The sequence below is a fragment of the Musca autumnalis genome, unplaced genomic scaffold, assembly GCF_047663935.1.
Source record: "Musca autumnalis isolate F117 unplaced genomic scaffold, ASM4766393v1 scaffold_2, whole genome shotgun sequence".
Lineage (NCBI taxonomy): Eukaryota > Metazoa > Arthropoda > Insecta > Diptera > Muscidae > Musca > Musca autumnalis.
This window is the reverse complement of record NW_027411755.1, coordinates 34836314-34861209: the sequence shown is the minus strand read 5'-3', so window position 1 is coordinate 34861209 and position 24896 is coordinate 34836314. Positions and strand designations below refer to the sequence as shown.

General features: G+C 30.9%; 1 protein-coding gene across 1 annotated transcript in view; it reads left to right on the top strand.

The window, feature by feature from the left end:
• The first annotated feature begins 10071 nt into the window (after nt 1–10071).
• The window catches only part of Ance-2, a 29911-nt gene continuing 15086 nt past the window's right edge, over nt 10072–24896 (top strand). Inside the window, exons 1-4 of the mRNA XM_073965586.1 lie at nt 10072–10096; nt 21218–21840; nt 21903–22284; nt 22341–22689. Of these exons, the coding sequence (XP_073821687.1) occupies nt 21222–21840; nt 21903–22284; nt 22341–22689 (1350 nt within the window). The 5' untranslated portion in view covers nt 10072–10096; nt 21218–21221. The remainder of the gene's footprint in view (nt 10097–21217; nt 21841–21902; nt 22285–22340; nt 22690–24896) is intronic.

Below are 24896 nucleotides of genomic sequence, written 5' to 3'. Positions count from 1 at the left end.
ATTTTTCAGTCGCTATACATGGGCGTGGATTTTTAAAGAATATTTGTTCAGTCTCTATACATGGGCGTGGATTTTTAAACAATATTTTTCAGTCACTATACATGGGCGTGGATTTTTAAAGAATATTTGTTCAGTCGCTATACATGGGCGTGGATTTTTAAAGAATATTTTTTCAGTCACTATAGATGGGCGTGGATTTCTACACAATATTTTTTCAGTCACTTTACATGGGCGTGGATTTCTACACAATATTTTTTCAGTCACTTTACATGGGCGTGGATTTCTACACAATATTTTTTCAGTCACTTTACATGGGCGTGGATTTTTAAAGAATATTTTTTTAGTCACTATACATGGGCGTGGATTTTTAAAGAATATTTTTTCAGACACACTATACATGGGCGTGGATTTTTTAAGAATATTTTTTCAACCACCCTATAGAGGCGTGGATTTTTAAAGAATATTTTTTCAGACACTATACATGGGCGTGGATTTTTAAAGAATATTTTTTCAGACACACTATACATGGGCGTGGATTTTTAAAGAATATTTTTTCAGACACACTATACATGGGCGTGGATTTTTAAAGAATATTTTTTCAGACACACTATACATGGGCGTGGATTTTTAAAGAATATTTTTTCAGACACACTATACATGGGCGTGGATTTTTAAAGAATATTTTTTCAGACACACTATACATGGGCGTGGATTTTTTAAGAATATTTTTTCAACCACCCTATAGAGGCGTGGATTTTTAAAGAATATTTTTTCAGACACTATACATGGGCGTGGATTTTTAAAGAATATTTTTTCAGACACACTATACATGGGCGTGGATTTTTAAAGAATATTTTTTCAGACACACTATACATGGGCGTGGATTTTTAAAGAATATTTTTTCAGACACTATACATGAGCGTGGATTTTTAAAGAATATTTTTTCAGACACTATACATGGGCGTGGATTTTTAAAGAATATTTTTTCAGACACACTATACATGGGCGTGGATTTTTAAAGAATATTTTTCAGACACTATATATGGGCGTGGATTTTTAAAGAATATTTTTTCAGACACACTATACATGGGCGTGGATTTTTAAAGAATATTTTTTCAGACACACTATACATGGGCGTGGATTTTTAAAGAATATTTTTCAGACACTATATATGGGCGTGGATTTTTAAAGAATATTTTTTCAGACACACTATACATGGGCGTGGATTTTTAAAGAATATTTTTTCAGACACACTATACATGGGCGTGGATTTTTAAAGAATATTTTTTCAGACACACTATACATGGGCGTGGATTTTTAAAGAATATTTTTTCAGACACACTATACATGGGCGTGGATTTTTAAAGAATATTTTTTCAGACACACTATACATGGGCGTGGATTTTTTAAGAATATTTTTTCAACCACCCTATAGAGGCGTGGATTTTTAAAGAATATTTTTTCAACCACCCTATAGAGGCGTGGATTTTTAAAGAATATTTTTTCAGACACTATACATGGGCGTGGATTTTTAAAGAATATTTTTTCAGACACACTATACATGGGCGTGGATTTTTAAAGAATATTTTTTCAGACACTATACATGAGCGTGGATTTTTAAAGAATATTTTTTCAGACACTATACATGGGCGTGGATTTTTAAAGAATATTTTTTCAGACACACTATACATGGGCGTGGATTTTTAAAGAATATTTTTCAGACACTATATATGGGCGTGGATTTTTAAAGAATATTTTTTCAGACACACTATACATGGGCGTGGATTTTTAAAGAATATTTTTTCAGACACACTATACATGGGCGTGGATTTTTAAAGAATATTTTTCAGACACTATATATGGGCGTGGATTTTTAAAGAATATTTTTTCAGACACACTATACATGGGCGTGGATTTTTAAAGAATATTTTTTCAGACACTAAACATGGGCGTGTATTTTTAAAGAATATTTGTGCAGACACTATACATGGGCGTGTATTTTTAAAGAATATTTGTGCAGACACTATACATGGGCGTGGATTTTTAAAGAATATTTTTCAGACACTATATATGGGCGTGGATTTTTAAAGAATATTTTTCAGACACTATACATGTGCGTGGATTTTTAAAGAATATTTTTTCAGACACTATACATGTGCGTGGATTTTTAAAGAATATTTTTTCAGACACTATACATGAGCGTGGATTTTTAAAAAATATTTTTTCAGACACTAAACATGGGCGTGTATTTTTAAAGAATATTTGTGCAGACACTATACATGGGCGTGGATTTTTAAAGAATATTTTTCAGACACTATATATGGGCGTGGATTTTTAAAGAATATTTTTTCAGACACTATACATGGGCGTGGAGTTGTAAGGAATGTTTTTTCAGACACCATACATAGACATGGATTTTTATAAAATATTTTTTCAGACACTATACTTGGGCCTGGATTTTTAAAAGAATATTTTTTCAGACACACTATACATGGGCGTGGATTTTTAAAGAATATTTTTTCAGTCGCTATACATGGGCGTGGATTTTTAAAGAATATTTTTTCAGACACACTATACATGGGCGTGGATTTTTAAAGAATATTTTTTCAGACACTAAACATGGGCGTGTATTTTTAAAGAATATTTGTGCAGACACTATACATGGGCGTGTATTTTTAAAGAATATTTGTGCAGACACTATACATGGGCGTGGATTTTTAAAGAATATTTTTCAGACACTATATATGGGCGTGGATTTTTAAAGAAAATTTTTGCAGACACTATACATGGGCGTGGATTTTTAAAGAATATTTTTTCAGACACACTATACATGGGCGTGGATTTTTAAAGAATATTTTTTCAGACACACTATACATGGGCGTGGATTTTTAAAGAATATTTTTTCAGACACACTATACATGGGCGTGGATTTTTAAAGAATATTTTTTCAGACACTATACATTAGCGTGGATTTTTAAAAAATATTTTTTCAGACACTAAACATGGGCGTGTATTTTTAAAGAATATTTGTGCAGACACTATACATGGGCGTGGATTTTTAAAGAATATTTTTCAGACACTATATATGGGCGTGGATTTTTAAAGAATATTTTTTCAGACACTATACATGGGCGTGGAGTTGTAAGGAATGTTTTTTCAGACACCATACATAGACATGGATTTTTATAAAATATTTTTTCAGACACTATACTTGGGCCTGGATTTTTAAAAGAATATTTTTTCAGACACACTATACATGGGCGTGGATTTTTAAAAGAATATTTTTTCAGACACACTATACATGGGCGTGGATTTTTAAAGAATATTTTTTCAGTCGCTATACATGGGCGTGGATTTTTAAAGAATATTTTTTCAGACACTTTACATGGGCGTGGATTTTTAAAGAATATTTTTTCAGACACTATACATGGGCGTGGATTTTTAAAGAATATTTTTCAGTCACTATACATGGGCGTGGATTTTTAAAGAATATTTGTTCAGTCTCTATACATGGACGTGGATTTTTAAAGAATATTTTTTCAGACACACTATACATGGGCGTGGATTTTTAAAAGAATATTTTTTCAGACACACTATACATGGGCGTGGATTTTTAAAGAATATTTGTTCAGTCTCTAAACATGGGCGTGGATTTTTAAAGAATATTTTTCAGTCGCTATACATGGGCGTGGATTTTTAAAGAATATTTGTTCACTCTCTATACATGGGCGTGGATTTTTAAAGAATATTTTTCAGTCACTATACATGGGCGTGGATTTTTAAAGAATATTTGTTCAGTCTCTATACATGGACGTGGATTTTTAAAGAATATTTTTTCAGACACACTATACATGGGCGTGGATTTTTAAAGAATATTTTTTCAGACACACTATACATGGGCGTGGATTTTTAAAGAATATTTTTTCAGACACACTATACATGGGCGTGGATTTTTAAAGAATATTTTTTCAGACACACTATACATGGGCGTGGATTTTTAAAGAATATTTTTTCAGACACACTATACATGGGCGTGGATTTTTAAAGAATATTTTTTCAGACACACTATACATGGGCGTGGATTTTTAAAGAATATTTTTTCAGACACACTATACATGGGCGTGGATTTTTAAAGAATATTTTTTCAGTCTCTATACATGGGCGTGGATTTTTAAAGAATATTTTTTCAGACACTTTACATGGGCGTGGATTTTTAAAGAACATTTTTTCAGGCACTATACATGGGCGTGGATTTTTAAAGAATATTTTTTCAGACACTTTACATGGGCGTGGATTTTTAAAGAATATTTTTTCAGTCTCTATACATGGGCGTGGATTTTTAAAGAATATTTTTTCAGTCTCTATACATGGGCGTGGATTTTTAAAGAATATTTTTTCAGACACTTGACATGGGCGTGGATATTTAAAGAACATTTTTTCAGACACTATACATGGGCGTGGATTTTTAAAGAATATTTTTTCAGACACTTTACATGGGCGTGGATTTTTAAAGAATATTTTTTCAGACACTTTACATGGGCGTGGATTTTTAAAGAATATTTTTTCAGTCACTATACATGGGCGTGGATTTTTAAAGAAAATTTTTTCAGACACTATACATGGGCGTGGATTTATTAAGAATATTTTTTTAGACACTATACATGGGCGTGGATTTTTAAAGAATATTTTTTCAGACACTATACATGGGCGTGGATTTTTAAAGAATATTTTTTCAGACACTTTACATGGGCGTGGATTTTTAAAGAATATTTTTTCAGACACTTTACATGGGCGTGGATTTTTAAAGAATATTTTTTCAGTCTCTATACATGGGCGTGGATTTTTAAAGAATATTTTTTCAGTCTCTATACATGGGCGTGGATTTTTAAAGAATATTTTTTCAGACACTTGACATGGGCGTGGATATTTAAAGAACATTTTTTCAGACACTATACATGGGCGTGGATTTTTAAAGAATATTTTTTCAGACACTTTACATGGGCGTGGATTTTTAAAGAATATTTTTTCAGACACTTTACATGGGCGTGGATTTTTAAAGAATATTTTTTCAGTCACTATACATGGGCGTGGATTTTTAAAGAAAATTTTTTCAGACACTATACATGGGCGTGGATTTATTAAGAATATTTTTTTAGACACTATACATGGGCGTGGATTTTTAAAGAATATTTTTTCAGACACTATACATGGGCGTGGATTTTTAAAGAATTTTTTTTCAGTCACTATGCATTGGCGTGGCTTTTTAAAGAATATTTTTTCAGACACTTTACATGGGCGTGGATTTTTAAAGAATATTTTTTCAGTCACTATGCATTGGCGTGGATTTTTAAAGAATATTTTTTCAGACACTTTACATGGGCGTGGATTTTTAAAGAATATTTTTTCAGTCACTATGCATTGGCGTGGATTTTTAAAGAATGTTTTTTCAGTCACTATGCATTGGCGTGGCTTTTTAAAGAACATTTTTTCAGACACACTATACATGGGCGTGGATTTTTAAAGAATATTTTTTCAGACACACTATACATGGGCGTGGATTTTTAAAGAATATTTTTTCAGACACACTATACATGGGCGTGGATTTTTAAAGAATATTTTTGCAGACACACTATACATGGGCGTGGATTTTTAAAGAATATTTTTTCAGACACACTATACATGGGCGTGGATTTTTAAAGAATATTTTTTCAGACACACTATACATGGGCGTGGATTTTTAAAGAATATTTTTTCAGACACACTATACATGGGCGTGGATTTTTAAAGAATATTTTTTCAGACACACTATACATGGGCGTGGATTTTTAAAGAATATTTTTTCAGACACACTATACATGGGCGTGGATTTTTAAAGAATATTTTTTCAGACACACTATACATGGGCGTGGATTTTTAAAGAATATTTTTTCAGACACACTATACATGGGCGTGGATTTTTAAAGAATATTTTTTCAGACACACTATACATGGGCGTGGATTTTTAAAGAATATTTTTTCAGACACACTATACATGGGCGTGGATTTTTAAAGAATATTTTTTCAGACACACTATACATGGGCGTGGATTTTTAAAGAATATTTTTTCAGACACACTATACATGGGCGTGGATTTTTAAAGAATATTTTTTCAGACACACTATACATGGGCGTGGATTTTTAAAGAATATTTTTTCAGACACACTATACATGGGCGTGGATTTTTAAAGAATATTTTTTCAGACACACTATACATGGGCGTGGATTTTTAAAGAATATTTTTTCAGACACACTATACATGGGCGTGGATTTTTAAAGAATATTTTTTCAGACACACTATACATGGGCGTGGATTTTTAAAGAATATTTTTTCAGACACACTATACATGGGCGTGGATTTTTAAAGAATATTTTTTCAGACACACTATACATGGGCGTGGATTTTTAAAGAATATTTTTGCAGACACACTATACATGGGCGTGGATTTTTAAAGAATATTTTTTCAGACACACTATACATGGGCGTGGATTTTTAAAGAATATTTTTTCAGACACACTATACATGGGCGTGGATTTTTAAAGAATATTTTTTCAGACACACTATACATGGGCGTGGATTTTTAAAGAATATTTTTTCAGACACACTATACATGGGCGTGGATTTTTAAAGAATATTTTTTCAGACACACTATACATGGGCGTGGATTTTTAAAGAATATTTTTTCAGACACACTATACATGGGCGTGGATTTTTAAAGAATATTTTTTCAGACACACTATACATGGGCGTGGATTTTTAAAGAATATTTTTTCAGACACACTATACATGGGCGTGGATTTTTAAAGAATATTTTTTCAGACACACTATACATGGGCGTGGATTTTTAAAGAATATTTTTTCAGACACACTATACATGGGCGTGGATTTTTAAAGAATATTTTTTCAGACACACTATACATGGGCGTGGATTTTTAAAGAATATTTTTTCCGACACACTATACATGGGCGTGGATTTTTAAAGAATATTTTTTCAGACACACTATACATGGGCGTGGATTTTTAAAGAATATTTTTTCAGACACACTATACATGGGCGTGGATTTTTAAAGAATATTTTTTCAGACACACTATACATGGGCGTGGATTTTTAAAGAATATTTTTTCAGACACACTATACATGGGCGTGGATTTTTAAAGAATATTTTTTCAGACACACTATACATGGGCGTGGATTTTTAAAGAATATTTTTTCAGACACACTATACATGGGCGTGGATTTTTAAAGAATATTTTTTCAGACACACTATACATGGGCGTGGATTTTTAAAGAATATTTTTTCAGACACACTATACATGGGCGTGGATTTTTAAAGAATATTTTTTCAGACACACTATACATGGGCGTGGATTTTTAAAGAATATTTTTTCAGACACACTATACATGGGCGTGGATTTTTAAAGAATATTTTTTCAGACACACTATACATGGGCGTGGATTTTTAAAGAATATTTTTTCAGACACACTATACATGGGCGTGGATTTTTAAAGAATATTTTTTCAGACACACTATACATGGGCGTGGATTTTTAAAGAATATTTTTTCAGACACACTATACATGGGCGTGGATTTTTAAAGAATATTTTTTCAGACACACTATACATGGGCGTGGATTTTTAAAGAATATTTTTTCAGACACACTATACATGGGCGTGGATTTTTAAAGAATATTTTTTCAGACACACTATACATGGGCGTGGATTTTTAAAGAATATTTTTTCAGACACACTATACATGGGCGTGGATTTTTAAAGAATATTTTTTCAGACACACTATACATGGGCGTGGATTTTTAAAGAATATTTTTTCAGACACACTATACATGGGCGTGGATTTTTAAAGAATATTTTTTCAGACACACTATACATGGGCGTGGATTTTTAAAGAATATTTTTTCAGACACACTATACATGGGCGTGGATTTTTAAAGAATATTTTTTCAGACACACTATACATGGGCGTGGATTTTTAAAGAATATTTTTTCAGACACACTATACATGGGCGTGGATTTTTAAAGAATATTTTTTCAGACACACTATACATGGGCGTGGATTTTTAAAGAATATTTTTTCAGACACACTATACATGGGCGTGGATTTTTAAAGAATATTTTTTCAGACACACTATACATGGGCCTGGATTTTTAAAGAATATTTTTTCAGACACACTATACATGGGCGTGGATTTTTAAAGAATATTTTTTCAGACACACTATACATGGGCGTGGATTTTTAAAGAATATTTTTTCAGACACACTATACATGGGCGTGGATTTTTAAAGAATATTTTTTCAGACACACTATACATGGGCGTGGATTTTTAAAGAATATTTTTTCAGACACACTATACATGGGCGTGGATTTTTAAAGAATATTTTTTCAGACACACTATACATGGGCGTGGATTTTTAAAGAATATTTTTTCAGACACACTATACATGGGCGTGGATTTTTAAAGAATATTTTTTCAGACACACTATACATGGGCGTGGATTTTTAAAGAATATTTTTTCAGACACACTATACATGGGCGTGGATTTTTAAAGAATATTTTTCAGTCACTATACATGGGCGTGGATTTTTAAGGAATATTTTTTCAGTCACTATACATGGGCGTGGATTTTTAAGGAATATTTTTTCAGTCACTATACATGGGCGTAGATTTTTAAAGAATATTTTTTCAGTCACTATACATGGGCGTAGATTTTTAAAGAATAATTTTTCAGTCACTATACATGGGCGTTGATTTTTAAAGAATATTTTTTCAGTCACTATACATGGGCGTGGATTTTTAAAGAATATTTTTTCAGTCACTATACATGGGCGTGGATTTTTAAGGAATATTTTTTCAGTCACTATACATTGGCGTGGATTTTTAAAGAATATTTTTCAGTCACTATACATGGGCGTGGATTTTTAAAGAATATTTTTTCAGTCACTATACATGGGCGTGGATTTTTAAAGAATATTTTTTCAGTCACTATACATGGGCGTGGATTTTTAAAGAATATTTTGTCAGTCAATATACGTGGGCGTGGATTTTTAAAGAATATTTTTTCAGACACACTATACATGGGCGTGGATTTTTAAAGAATATTTTTTCAGACACACTATACATGTGCGTGGATTTTTAAAGAATATTTTTCAGTCACTATACATGGGCGTGGATTTTTAAGGAATATTTTTTCAGTCACTATACATGGGCGTGGATTTTTAAAGAATATTTTTTCAGACACACTATACATGTGCGTGGATTTTTAAAGAATATTTTTCAGTCACTATACATGGGCGTGGATTTTTAAAGAATATTTTGTCAGTCACTATACATGGGCGTGGATTTTTAAAGAATATTTTTTCAGTCACTGTACATTTGCATGGATTTTTAAAAAAATAATTTGTTTCAGCGTCTATTCATGAACGAGGATTTTTAAAGAATATTTTTTCAGTCACTGTACATTTGCATGGATTTTTCAAAAAATAATTTGTTTCAGCGTCTATTCATGAACGAGGATTTTTAAAGAATATTTTTTCAGTCACTGTACATTTGCATGGATTTTTAAAAAAATAATTTGTTTCAGCGTCTATTCATGAACGAGGATTTTTAAAGAATATTTTTTTCGGAGTCTATCCATGGACTTGGATTTTTTAAATAATATTTTTTACAGTATCTATCCATGGACATGCATTTTTAATACTATTTTTTAGTGTTGTTCCATGGTTCAAGTCTCCAATTTGATACAAAAAAACCAACTTTAAGAGCTTTATTTCGGCCAACAACATTTCAAATCGCCTTCAGGTGCACTTAAGTTAATCTCTTGAAATAAAAACATGTTGGCATTTGAAAGCAAAAAAAAGCCGGCTTTAAATAAAGAGAAACACAAACCCACATTAACAGCCATGGAGATTGTAGTGGAGTGGTGCAACTAGTAACTCACTAAAATAAATGAAGACCAGCTGTGTGACCGATCAGCTGCCTACCATCACAACTAACCATCCAAATGGTCTTTCAGTTGCGGTTTAGAAACGCTTCAAAGAAGAGGTAATTGAAATCTGGCGGTCGGTATCTCTGTGTGTTTTTAATATTTACAAAGAAAAAACCTGACAAGAAAAAATTCTCACAATAGTGGCCGACAATGAAACCAACAAACGACTAACCAAAAAACAAAGCATTTGAATCTAATTGGCCTAGAAAGCCAACAAAGCGTTTAAGCCTAGCTAAGCGAAACAAAACAATGGTTTTGCGAAAAATGTGTGTTTTTTATCTTCATCACTGGTGGTGATTTGAGTTGATGACAACTGAAAGTGAAATTTTGAAAACATAGTAATAGTGGTGTGTGTGTTCAACGGCCCTTTTGAGTTTTCCCATGAAGTTTGAAGTGATATTCAAATTAAATAGTTGAATGGAATTGAAACGTACTTGTAACTGAAGAAAAAAAAATCGAAAATGAAATGTTGATATTGATTGAACATCATACGAAGAAAAGCGTTGAATAGCGCAGATCCTCCCACTGAAGAATTTGGTGAAGTGCTCAAAGATGATAGTCATTGAAAAATATTCTTAAAAAATCCACGTCCATGATAGTCACTGAAAAATATTCTTAAAAAATCCCCGTCCATGATAGTCACTGAAAAATATTCTTAAAAAATCCACGTCCATGGGAAAATATTTTTAAAAAATCCACGTTCATGGATAGTCAATGAAAAATATTCTTAAAAAATCCAAGTCCATGATATTCACTGAAAAATATTCTTAACAAATCCACGCCCATGGATAGTCACTGAAAAATATTCTTAAAAATCCACGCCCATGGATAGTTACTGAAAAATATTCTTAAAAATCCACGCCCATGGATAGTTACTGAAAAATGTTCTTAAAAAGTCCACGCCCATGGATAGTTACTGAAAAATATTCTTTAAAAATCCACGTCCATGGATAGTCACTGAAAAATATTATTAAAAAATCCACGCCCAAGGATAGTCACTGAAAAATATTTTTAAAAAATCCACGCACATGGATAGTCACTGAAAAATATTATTAAAAAATCCACGCCCATGGATAGTCACGGAAAAATATTTTTAAAAAATCCACGCCCATGGATGGTCACTGAAAAAATATTCTTTAAAAATCCACGCCCATGGATAGTCACTGAAAAATATTTTTAAAAAATCCACGCCAATGGATAGTCACTGAAAAATATTCTTGAAAAATCCACGCCCATGGATAGTTACTGAAAAATATTCTTTAAAAATCCACGTCCATTGATAGACACTGAAAAAATATTCTTTAAAAATCCACGCCCATTGATAGACACTGAAAAAATATTTTTAAAAATCCACGCCCATTGATAGACACTGAAAAAATATTCTTTAAAAATCCACGCCCATTGATAGACACTGAAAAAATATTCTTTAAAAATCCACGCCCATTGATAGACACTGAAAAAATATTCTTTAAAAATCCACGCCCATTGATAGACACTGAAAAAATATTCTTTAAAAATCCACGCCCATTGATAGACACTGGAAAAATATTTTTAAAAATCCACGCCCATTGATAGACACTGAAAAAATATTTTTAAAAATCCACGCCCATTGATAGACACTGAAAAAAATATTCTTTAAAAATCCACGCCCATTGATAGACACTGAAAAAATATTCTTTAAAAATCCACGCCCATTGATATACACTGAACAACTATTCTTTAAAAATCCACGCCCATTGATAGACACTGAAAAAAATATTCTTTAAAAATCCACGCCCATGGATAGTCACTGAAAAACTATTCTTTAAAAATCCACGCCCATGGATAGTCACTGAAAAACTATTCTTTTAAAATCCACGCCCATGGATAGTCACTGAAAAAATATTCTTTAAAAATCCACGCCCATGGATAGTCACTGAAAAATATTCTTAAAAAATCCACGCCCATGGATAGTCACTGAAAATTATTCTTAAAAAATCCATGGATAGTCACTGAAAAGTATTCTTAAAAAATCCACGCCCATGGATAGTCACTGAAAATTATTCTTAAAAAATCCATGGATAGTCACTGAAAAATATTCCTAAAAAATCCACGCCCATGGATATTCATTGAAAAATTTTTTTAAAAAATCCACGCCCATGGATATTCATTGAAAATTTTTTTTAAAAAATCCACATCCATGGATATACACTGAAAAAATATTCTTTAAAAATCAACGACCATGAATAGACACTGATAAAATATTCTTTATAAATCCAAGGCCATGGAAAGACACCGAAAAAAATATTCCTTAAAAATCCACTCCCATCGGTAGACAGTGAAAAAATATTCTTTAAAAATCCACGCCCATGGATAGACACGGAAAATTTTTCTTTAAAAATACACGCCCATGGAAAAAAAATATTGTTTAAAAAATCCCGGCCCATGGAAAAAAACATTACTTAAAAAATCCACGCCCAAGGGTAGACACTGAAAAAATATTCTTAATTCTCTTTCTGCATCAACTCTGAACCCCGTCCTTTCATTGTGGGTAGCAAATTGGTGGCCGCCGGTGGCGACGTTATTTTGGATGATCCAATGATGAGTGTACTACGAAAGTTCTCAAGCTGTCGCATACGGAGGTCCACATATATAATTTCCTCCCTACCGATGTTGCTGTAATTTCGTACAGTGGCTTCTCCGATGTGAAGTCTTTTGAATGATTTTCCACCCAGCTCCCGAATTTTTATGGAAGAAGTCCCCGTATCTAGTTTACGGAATTTTTGAATTTTATCATAGAAGACCAAGGACATGGTATCTGAAATTATATCCGAACTAAGATATCTGTGTTGTTGCAACAACAACATTTTCAAATACAACTTAATGATCCATGTTGTTAATGATTTCAAACTTTGTAACGTTCATAATCGTGGTTTTAATTTTTTTTGAATCCAAGTCAAGTTTATGTGGCCAAGTTAATTTGTAGTCTCTTTCTTAACGATCAAAGTTTAAATTTTTGTGCAAGTATGTGCGTGTGTCTGTCTATCTCAAAAGTTAATTTCAAATATGTATGACCGCCTGAGAAAATAATCAACCAAATAGTTTTTTATTTAATTACATATATTTTTTAAACGGTCAGTCTCCTAACATAATAACCACCACGGTTAATAACTTTTAACAAGTTTTTTTTCGTATTTTTTCTTCGGTTGTGCCGCTTTAGTTTTTTGAATGATGTTGGGTTAGGACCAAAAAAAGTTATGACCAATAAAATTTTATTTAAGTGATTTAAAATTTCATAATTTATGTATGTGGCATAAACAATTTGTTTTGATTTCCGATTGTGACACATGGATTACAAAATGTTGATGCAGAACAATTTTTGGAATATCCGTGATTAGAAGAAAAAGGATTTTCGTTAAGGAAACACAAACCAAGGGCGTGGATTTTTAAAAAATATGTTTTTTCAGTGACTAGACATGGGCGTGGATATTTTTTCAGAGACTATACATGGGCGTGGATTTTTAAAGAAAAATTGTTCAGACACTATACATTGGCGTGGATTTTTAAAGAATATTTTTTCAGAGACTATACATGGGCGTGGATTTTTAAAGAATATTTTTTCAGAGACTATACATGGGCGTGGATTTTTAAAGAATATTTTTTCAGAGACTATACATGGGCGTGGATTTTTAAAGAATATTTTTTCAGAGACTATACATGGGCGTGGATTTTTAAAGAATATTTTTTCAGAGACTATACATGGGCGTGGATTTTTAAAGAATATTTTTTCAGAGACTATACATGGGCGTGGATTTTTAAAGAATATTTTTTCAGAGACTATACATGGGTGTGGATTTTTAAAGAATATTTTTTCAGAGACTATACATGGGCGTGGATTTTTAAAGAATATTTTTTCAGAGACTATACATGGGCGTGGATTTTTAAAGAATATTTTTTCAGAGACTATACATGGGCGTGGATTTTTAAAGAATATTTTTTCAGAGACTATACATGGGTGTGGATTTTTAAAGAATATTTTTTCAGAGACTATACATGGGCGTGGATTTTTAAAGAATATTTTTTCAGAGACTATACATGGGCGTGGATTTTTAAAGAATATTTTTTCAGAGACTATTCATGGGCGTGGATTTTTAAAGAATGTTTTTTCAGAGACTATACATGGGTGTGGATTTTTAAAGAATATTTTTTCAGAGACTATACATGGGCGTGGATTTTTAAAGAATATTTTTTCAGAGACTATACATGGGCGTGGATTTTTAAAGAATATTTTTTCAGAGACTATACATGGGCGTGGATTTTTAAAGAATATTTTTTCAGAGACTATACATGGGCGTGGATTTTTAAAGAATATATTTCCAGAGACTATACATGGGCGTGGATTTTTAAAGAATATGTTTTCAGAGACTATACATGGGCGTGGATTTGTAAAGAATATTTTTTCAGAGACTATACATGGGCGTGGATTTTTAAAGAATATTTTTTCAGAGACTATACATGGGCGTGGATTTTTAAAGAATATATTTCCAGAGACTATACATGGGCGTGGATTTTTAAAGAATATGTTTTCAGAGACTATACATGGGCGTGGATTTGTAAAGAATATTTTTTCAGAGACTATACATGGGCGTGGATTTTTAAAGAATATTTTTTCAGAGACTATACATGGGCGTGGATTTTTAAAGAATATATTTCCAGAGACTATACATGGGCGTGGATTTTTAAAGAATATGTTTTCAGAGACTATACATGGGCGTGGATTTTTAAAGAATATTTTTTCAGAGACTATACATGGGCGTGGATTTTTAAAGAATATATTTCCAGAGACTATACATGGGCGTGGATTTTTAAAGAATATGTTTTCAGAGACTATACATGGGCGTGGATTTGTAAAGAATATTTTTTCAGAGACTATACATGGGCGTGGATTTTTAAAGAATATTTTTTCAGAGACTATACATGGGCGTGGATTTTTAAAGAATATTTTTTCAGAGACTATACATGGGTGTGGATTTTTAAAGAATATTTTTTCAGAGACTATACATGGGCGTGGATTTTTAAAGAATATTTTTTCAGAGACTATACATTGGGCGTGGATTTTTAAAGAATATTTTTTCAGAGACTATACATGGGCGTGGATTTTTAAAGAATATTTTTTCAGAGACTATACATGGGCGTGGATTTTTAAAGAATATTTTTTCAGAGACTATACATGGGCGTGGATTTTTAAAGAATATTTTTTCAGAGACTATACATGGTCGTGGATTTTTAAAGAATCTTTTTTCAGAGACTATACATGGGCGTGGATTTTTAAAGAATATTTTTTTCAGAGACTATACATGGGCGTGGATTTTTAAAGAATATTTTTCAGAGACTATACATGGCGTGGATTTTTAAAGAATATTTTTTTCAGAGACTATACATGGGCGTGGATTTCTAAAGAATATTTTTTCAGAGACTATACATGGGTGTGGATTTTTAAAGAATATTTTTTCAGAGACTATACATGGGCGTGGATTTTTAAAGAATATTTTTTCAGAGACTATACATGGGCGTGGATTTTTAAAGAATATTTTTTCAGAGACTATACATGGGCGTGGATTTTTAAAGAATATTTTTTCAGAGACTATACATGGGTGTGGATTTTTAAAGAATATTTTTTCAGAGACTATACATGGGCGTGGATTTTTAAAGAATATTTTTTCAGAGACTATACATGGGCGTGGATTTTTAAAGAATATTTTTTCAGAGACTATACATTGGGCGTGGATTTTTAAAGAATATGTTTTCAGAGACTATACATGGGCGTGGATTTTTAAAGAATATTTTTTTCAGAGACTATACATGGGAGTGGATTTTTAAAGAATATTTTTTCAGAGACTATACATGGGCGTGGATTTTTAAAGAATATTTTTTCAGAGACTATACATGGGCGTGGATTTCTAAAGAATATTTTTTCAGAGACAACAATTTACTGATGCAAAACTTTTTTTGCGCTGAAGGTCATTTACTTTTTGTATGAGCCACTGTATATGTATATAAGTATGTAAATGTTGTGATTCATATTAACATATCTTGCAATGGTAAACAAACGGTCATCGATCTATCACATCGTCTTTATTGATGTATCTTTTGTCCCCCCGTAGTCCAAACAACACCATTAAACAAGACTTGTTTTATTTCAATGGACCTGACCTAAGCTAATGTTTAATTTTATTATTGCTCTCCAACACAAAACTATAACAACATTAATGATTCGATTATGCAAATCAGCAGAGTTGTTAACAATAGTAGATTAAATACACATATTACGAAATTGAACAGAAATACAAAAGAGAACATACATACATACGTACGAACATATGCATATGAAGAAGATGTGCAAAAGAAGTAACTTGAAAATAGACAAGCCAGCGAAAAACAAGTCATGTTTGTATCAATGGCCGGTAATTATTATGTTAAATGTCCATTGAACATGTTATGTTAATGGTTGTGCAGAGGCAACTTTGAATATGCAATTTGCATACCCTACACCTTATTAGGAAGGTTTAATTATAGGAGACCAATAGGTTTGCCAATAGACCAATAGGCTTTCTCACAAAATACCAATATGTCTTCTTGTAGGCACCTTTTGGTTTTCTCTTAGAAGCCAAAAAAAAAAAAAAAATATTTAAAAAAAAAATGCACGCTTACCTTAAAAACTCAAAAAAACAATCCAAAAAAATATTTTTAGAAAACCTCCGCCTCCCTAAAAATATAAAAAATAATCCGAAAAATCCAAAAAAAATACTTTAAAAAAATCAAAAAAAAAAAAAAAAAATAAAATAAATAAAATAAAATTCCAAAAATAATATTTAAAAAAAAACACGCCCACCATAAAAAAATAATCCGAAAAATTATATTTTTAGAAATCCACGCATACCTAACAAATTAAAAAAATCGAAAATTCCAAAAAAGAATATTTTCAGAAAATCCACTTCTACCTAACAAATCTAAAAGTAAAACAAATGTAATCAAAATAATCCGAAAAATAAGAAAGAATAGTTTTAAAAAATAATTAAGAAAATTATTTTAAAAAATCGTCGCCCTCCGCAAAATCAAGAAAAGAATATTTTCAAAGGAATAATTTTAAAAAATATTGTAAAAAAATTAAAAAAAAAAAAAAATCCACGCAATCCGCAAAATCAAGAAAAGAATATTTTTGAAAAAACGTCTTAAAAATATTTTAAAAAATCCACGCCCCCGCAATGTCAAGAAAAGAATATTTTTAAACAATTCGCGCTCTTCGAAAAATCCAAAAACAAGATATTTCTAAAGAATACACGCTCACCTAAAAAATCTAAAAAATGTTTTCAGAAAAACTCTAGCCCCTACAAAAAAAAAGAATATTAAAAAAATAAATCCAGCTTACATAAAAATATTTTTAAAAAAATGTACGCCTACAAAAAAACTAAAAATATAATCTGAACAATCCAAAAGAGAATATTATTCAAAATCCGCGCCTTCTTGAATAATTTTATATAATATGTTTTAAAATATACACGCCCACCTTATAAATCCAAAAAATATTTTTAAAAAAATCTAAAAAATAATCCTAAAATTCCAAAGAAGAATATTTTTAAAAAATCGCAAAATCAAGAAAAAATTTTGAAGAAATAATCTAAAAAAATATTTTAAAAAATCCACGCCCTCCGCTTTATTATAGAATTAAATTATAAAAATTAGAAAAAAAATAAAATTCATGCCTATCCGTAAATAAAAAAATCACCGCTAATCCTAAAGCCCAAAAAGATATATTTTTTAAAAAATCTACGCATAACCGAAACTCCAAAAAATAGTTTTAAAAAAATTTACGCTTACCCGAAACTAAAAAAATATTTTGCAAAAAAAATTTACGAATATCCAAAACTCCGAAAAATATTTAAAAAAATCCGCGCATATCTGAAACTCCACAAATATTAAAAAAATCCTCGCATAGCTGAAACTCCAAAAAATATTTTTAAAACAATTCACGCATATCCGAAACTCCAAATAATATTTTGAAAAAATGCACGCATTTCCAAAACTCCAGAAATTATTAAAAAAAACCCACGCCTATCGGAAAATCCACGCCCTTCGCAAAATCAAAAAAAAAAAAAATCGAAAAATCCAAAAACAAAATATTTTTAAAAAATACAAGTTCACCTAAAAAATCTAAAAAATATTTTTATAAAATACCTAGCATTTCCAAAAAAATACCTTTTCATGCCCATCCGTAAATCAAGAAAAAAAAAAACAAAAAAAAAATCAGAAATCCCAAAAAAGTATTTTTTAAAAAAATCTACGGCCAAAAGAAACTCTACAAAATACTTTTAAAAAAATCCACGCACATCCGAACCCCCAAAAATATTTAAAAAAACTACGCATATCCGAAACTCAAAAAATTTAAAAAAAAAAATTGACGCATATCCGAAACTTAAAAAAATATTTTTTAAAAAGCATATCCGAAACTCCAAAAAATATTTTTAAAACAATTCACGCATATCCAAAACTCCAAAAAATATTTTGAAAAATTCCACGCATATCCTAAACTACAAAAAAAATTTTTATCAAAACCAGGATATGCGTCCGAAACTCAACAAAATATTTTTAAAAAAAATTCACGCACATCCGAAACTCAAAAAAAAAAAAAAATATTTTTGAAAAAATCCAAACTCCAAAAATATTTTAAAAAATCCACGCCTATCGGAAAATCCACGCCCTTTCAAAAACAAAATATTTTTCAAAAAATACAAGTTCACCTAAAATTTTTTTTAGAAAAAACCTAGCATTTCCAAAAAAGAAGAAAAAATTGCTTAAATTCATGCGTATCCGTAAATCAAAAAAAAAAAAAAAAAATATATATATATATATACATAAATATATATATATATATATATATATATATATATATATATATATATATATATATATATATATATATATAAAATATATATATATATATAAATATATATATCGGAAAATCCACGCCCTTTCAAAAACAAAATATTTTTCAAAAAATACAAGTTCACCTAAAAATATTTTTAGAAAAAACCTAGCATTTCCAAAAAAAGAAGAAAAAAATTGCTTAAATTCATGCGTATCCGTAAATCAAAAAAAAATATATATCCGAAAGACCAAAAAAGTATTTTTTTTTTTAAAATCTACGCCCACACGAAACTCCAAAAAAATATTAAAAAAAATCCACGCATATCCGAAAATCTAAAAAATATTTTTAAAAAAATCCAGGCAAATCCGAAACTCAAAAAATATATTTAAAAAAAATACAACCATATCTAATACTCCAAAAATATTTTTAACAAAATCCACGCATATCCGAAACTCAAAAAATATTTTTGAAAAATTTCACGCACATCCGAAACTCAAAAAATATTTTTGAAAAATTCACGAATATCCGAAACTCAAAAAATATATTTAAAAAAATACACGCATATCTAATACTCCAAAAAATATTTTTAACAAAATCCACGCATATCCGAAACTCAAAAAATATTTTTAAAAAAATGCACGCATATCCGAAACTCAAAAAATATTTTTGAAAAATTCACGCATATCCGAAACTCCAAAAAATATTTAAAAAAAAAAAATCCACGCATATCCGAAATTCCAAAAAATATTTTAAAAAAAAATCCACGCATATCCGAAATTCCAAAAAATATTGTTAAAAAAATCCACGCACATCCGAAACTCAAAAAATATTTTTGAAAAATTCACGAATATCCGAAACTCCAAAAAATATTTTTAAAAAAATCCACGCGTATCCGAAACTCAAAAAATATATTTAAAAAAATACACGCATATCTAATACTCCAAAAAAATATTTTTAACAAAATCCACGTATATCCGAAACTCAAAAAATATTTTTAAAAAAATGCACGCATATCCGAAACTCAAAAAATATTTTTGAAAAATTCATGCATATCCGAAACTCCAAAAAATATTTTTAAAACAATTCACGCATATCCGAAACATCCAAGAAATATTTTTTTTTTAAATATCCACGCATATCGGAAAATCCACGCCCTTCGAAAAGTCAAAAAAAGAATATTTTTAAGAAATCCACGCCTATCCAAAAAATTGAACAAAACACTAAAAAAAAAAAATCCACGCCTATCCCAAAAATCTAAAAAATATTTTTAAAAAAATCCGTGATAGCCGAACAACATAAAAAATATTTCTAAAGAAATCCACGCCTATCCGAAAAATCTAAAAAAAATATTTTTAAATAAATCCACGCCTATCCGAAAAATCTTAAAAATATTTTTAAGAAAATCCACCCCTATTCGAAAAATCTAAAACAAAAATATTTTTAAAGAAATCCACGCCTATACGAAAAATCTAAAAAAAATATTTTTAAAGAAATCCACGCCTATCCCAAAAATCTTAAAAATATTTTTAAGAAAATCCACCCCTATTCGAAAAATCTAAAAAAAAATATTTTTAAAGAAATCCACGCCTATCCGAAAAATCTAAAAAAAATATTTTTAAAGAAATCCACGCCCATCCCAAAAATCTTAAAAATATTTTTAAGAAAATCCACCCCTATTCGAAAAATCTAAAAAAAAAATATTTTTAAAGAAATCCACGCCTATCCGAAAAATCTAAAAAAAATATTTTTAAAGAAATCCACGCCTATCCGAAAAATCTAAAAAAAATTTTTTAAAGGAATCCACGCCTTTCCGAAAAATCTAAAAAAAAATATTTTTAAAGAAATCCACGCCTTTCCGAAAAATCTAAAAAAATATTTTTGATAAATATTTAAAAAAATCTCGCCTGTTCGAAAAATATAAAAAGATATATCTTAAAAAATCCACGCCTAGCCCAAAACTCTAAAACAATATTTTTTAAATATATCAAAATTCTAAAAAACAATATTTTAAAACAATTCACGCCTATACGAAAAATCAGAAATTTTTTCAATTAATTTTTTTTAAATCCACGACTGTCCGAAAAATCTAGAATTTTTCAATTAATTTTTTTTTAAATCTCGATTGTCCGAAAAATCTGAAAAAAATATTTAAAAAAATCCACGCCTCTATAAAGCTGGCCATAACATATAGGGGCCTTTTAAAATCCTTTCTTAATGATCTTTCCCAGAAATAAAGTTTAATTATTAAATATTTTTGTGTATATGATTTCAGCACCATGAGTTTACTCTCCACACAAATCTTTACACTTTCCCTCCTCGTCTTTTTGGCGGCCCACCATTCCCACTGCTCTTCAATCGAAGAAAATGAAGCTGAGGTGACGAAATTTCTCGATGAAGTTAATCGCCGCTTGGCCATACTCTACAATAAAGAAGTTCTGGCAAATTGGCAAAATGAAATTCAAGGCCCGAATGATTTGATTGCCCTGCTGCAATCCGAAATTGCCACGAAAGAGATTATGCGTTACATACAAAGTATTGCAATGAAAGTCAAGAAATATAAACGTCTTGCGATGAATGACCAGAATTTGAAACGCCAGCTATCTCTGATACCTGAAGTGGGTTATGAAGTTTTACCTCCGGAGGATTTGGAGTTGCTGTATGCTGTCACCGCAAATATGAGTGAAATTTACAGGCATTCTAAATTGTGTTCCTATGCAGATCGCGAGAAATGTGATCTTATGCTGATACCAGATGTGCAGAGGATTTTACACAGCACCGAAAGTGTGGAGGAAATTGAATACTACTGGCTGGAATGGAGAAGGAAAACTGGTGTGGCTGCCCGTGAGGATTTTCACAAGTTTGTGGAGTTGTATAGGAAAACGGCAAAGTTGAATGGTAACATTTTCACAAAATTTTAATATCGGATCTTCTTAATAATCGATGTTGTATCCCTACAGGTTTCAACAAACCCTCTGATTTCTGGTACAAAGACTTGGAAGAGAACAGCCAAACCATGTCTAAGCAGCTGGAACAATTTATGCTGGAGCTAAGGCCTTTCTTTGAGCAATTCCATGGCTATATTCGCGGTCAATTGAGAAGAAAGTACGGTGAGGAACTGATACAGCTGCATAAACCTTATCCTCAACATTTGGCTGAGATATTTATTGGCAATGCCTTTCGAGTTGGAGATACCAGTGGCCTAATGCATTTGCCATTTGATCGAATGACTATGCCGAATATTACCGAAAATCTACTGAGGCGAGGTATGACAAATACCCAGGTGAATTTTTGGAATGCCAAAGAATTTTTCAGGTCATTGGGTATGCCACAATTGGAAGAGTAAGTTCAGAAAATCGTCACCCAAACCCCAACTTAATATGTCAAATTTTTCGTAGTAAATTTTGGTCCGAAAGCTGCCAAGCCAAGGCCGATTTGGACGATGATCACTGCTGGCACAAGGCCTGGAAATTCTATGGCCTTTATCATGTGAATTTTTCCTATTGTCCCCTTACCACGGAGGAGACTTTTTTCAATATGTTTGAGGCCCTATCAGATGTTTATTACTACAAGGCCTATGAAAATTTGGTAACGTTGTATCAGGAAGAACCCTTACCGAATTTCAGTGATACTTTGGGTAAATTTTTCTCTTTGGCTGCTTCATCACCACGGTATTTGAAGAAAATGAAAGTGGTGGGTGAGGAGTATACCAGCAAGGAGGCACGCATTAATCGACTTTATATACAGGTAAGAAAAAATATGTACTGCAATGAGATTTGATGAAGAAAATTGAATGGCTCTTCTACGACATCTCTTGAAAATGTTCTGCACATTTAAAAGCTGCCTCTAAAGAATTGTAACAATCTAAAGCTCTTTAGAAAATATCCGGACTCACATAAAGCTCCATAGAAAATATTGGAATTTTTAAAAACTTCCATTAAAATATTCGGTCCAATATTTTATGAGGAAACTATTGGAAAGAATCTAAAGTGCTTTAGAAAATATCCGGACCAATTTAAAGATCCATAAAAAAATTACAATATAATACACTATTATGTTCCTCATAAAATATTGAGACCTGTAAAAACTTCTCCCATATCTTACTACCCATATTGCTACAATCTAAAGCACTTTAAAAATATCCGCACCCATATAAAGCTCCATAGAAAACATTAGGACTCCCTAAAAGCTCCTCATTAAACATTCGGTCCTCTATTATTTTCTTAATAAAATATTGGGAAGAATCCAAAGCTTTTTTATTAAATCAGAACCCATATAAAGCTCCATAGATAGTATTTGGACTTTTTTTAAATTATTATATTATGAAACATATCACATCATAAATATTCGCTATTTCTGAAATTCCTCATAAAATATTGGAACTTCTAAAAACTACTCCATATCTTGTTCCCCATATTGTAACAATCTAAAGCTATTTAGAAAATATAAAGCTCACTAGAAAACATTAGGGCTTTGTAAAGCATCCCATAAAATATTTGTTCCTCTCCACCTCTATAAAGTATTCGGACTATTACAATGTTTTCAGATTTCCTTCTACAATATCGACTGCCTCACTAAAGATTCTCATAACATATTCAGATTTCTATAGAGCTTTTAATAAAATATAAGGTATAAAAACTTATATAAAACTGGGGGTGTAGGAACCTTCTCAAAACATTTTCGGACCTCTAATAACTCTTTATAATATGTTCGGAACTCTATAAAAATAGTCATAATATATTCAGACTTCTATAATATATTGGGACTTCTGTAGGAGACTTTAATATGCTCGGACCTCTATGAATCTTGTTATAATGTATTCGGACTTCTATGCAGGTCTTCATAATATGTTAGGAACAATATATAGCTTTTTATAATATATTCTGATTTCTATAGAAGTCCTCATAATATGTTGGCACCTCTATATTGGTTCTTCATATAAGCTCGGACCTCTTCTCATAACATATTCCGACTTCTAGAGAGGCCTTTATGATATGTTCGGACCTCTATCATGCTTCTCATAACATATTCGGACTTCTATAGAGGTCCTCATAACAAAAACGGACTTCTATAGAGGTCTTTATATAAGTTCGAATCTCTAAAAGGTTTTTCATAACATATTCGGACTTCTCTAGAGGTCTACATAATAACTTCGGGTTTGTCGTAACATATTCGGACTTCTATAGAAACTTTCATAATTAGTTAGGACCTCTATAAAGCTTCTCATAACATATTTAGACTTCTATAGGAGTCTTTAAAATATGGTTGGACCTCTATTAAACTTCTCATAATATATTCAGACTTCTATAGAGGTCTTCCTTGTAACTTCGGAACTAATTGCAGGTTTTCATATACATATTCGGACTTTTTAGAGGACTTCCTTCCTCCTCTTTCACCCTTCTTCCACCATATTCGAACCTCTATAGAGATATTAATAATACGTTGGGACCTAAATAAAGCTTTTCATAACATATGCGGACTGCTATAGAAATCATTATGATAAGTTCCGACCCCTAAACAGCATCTCATAACATATTCGGTCTCCTATGGAGAACGTAATAATCAATCTTTTAAGCTTCTCACCACATATTTTGACTTCTTTAGAGGTCTTCGTAATATTTTCGTACTTCCTAAAAAGATGCTCATAGTATATTCGAACTTCTATAGAGGTCTTAATAATATTGTGGCACCTCTACCATATTCTTATACCATATTCGGTCTTTTCTATAGGTCTTCATATAAATTCGGACCTCTAAAATTTTTTTCGTCAAAATATATGGTGGGGCCCTTAAAATGTTTCTCATAACATGTTCGGACATCTACGGAGATCTTAATAATATGTTCGGACCTCTATAATGCTTCTCATAATATATTCTCACTTCTATAGAGGTATTCATAATGTACTTGGAACTTTATAAAGCATCACATAACATATTCGGACTACTTTAGAGGTC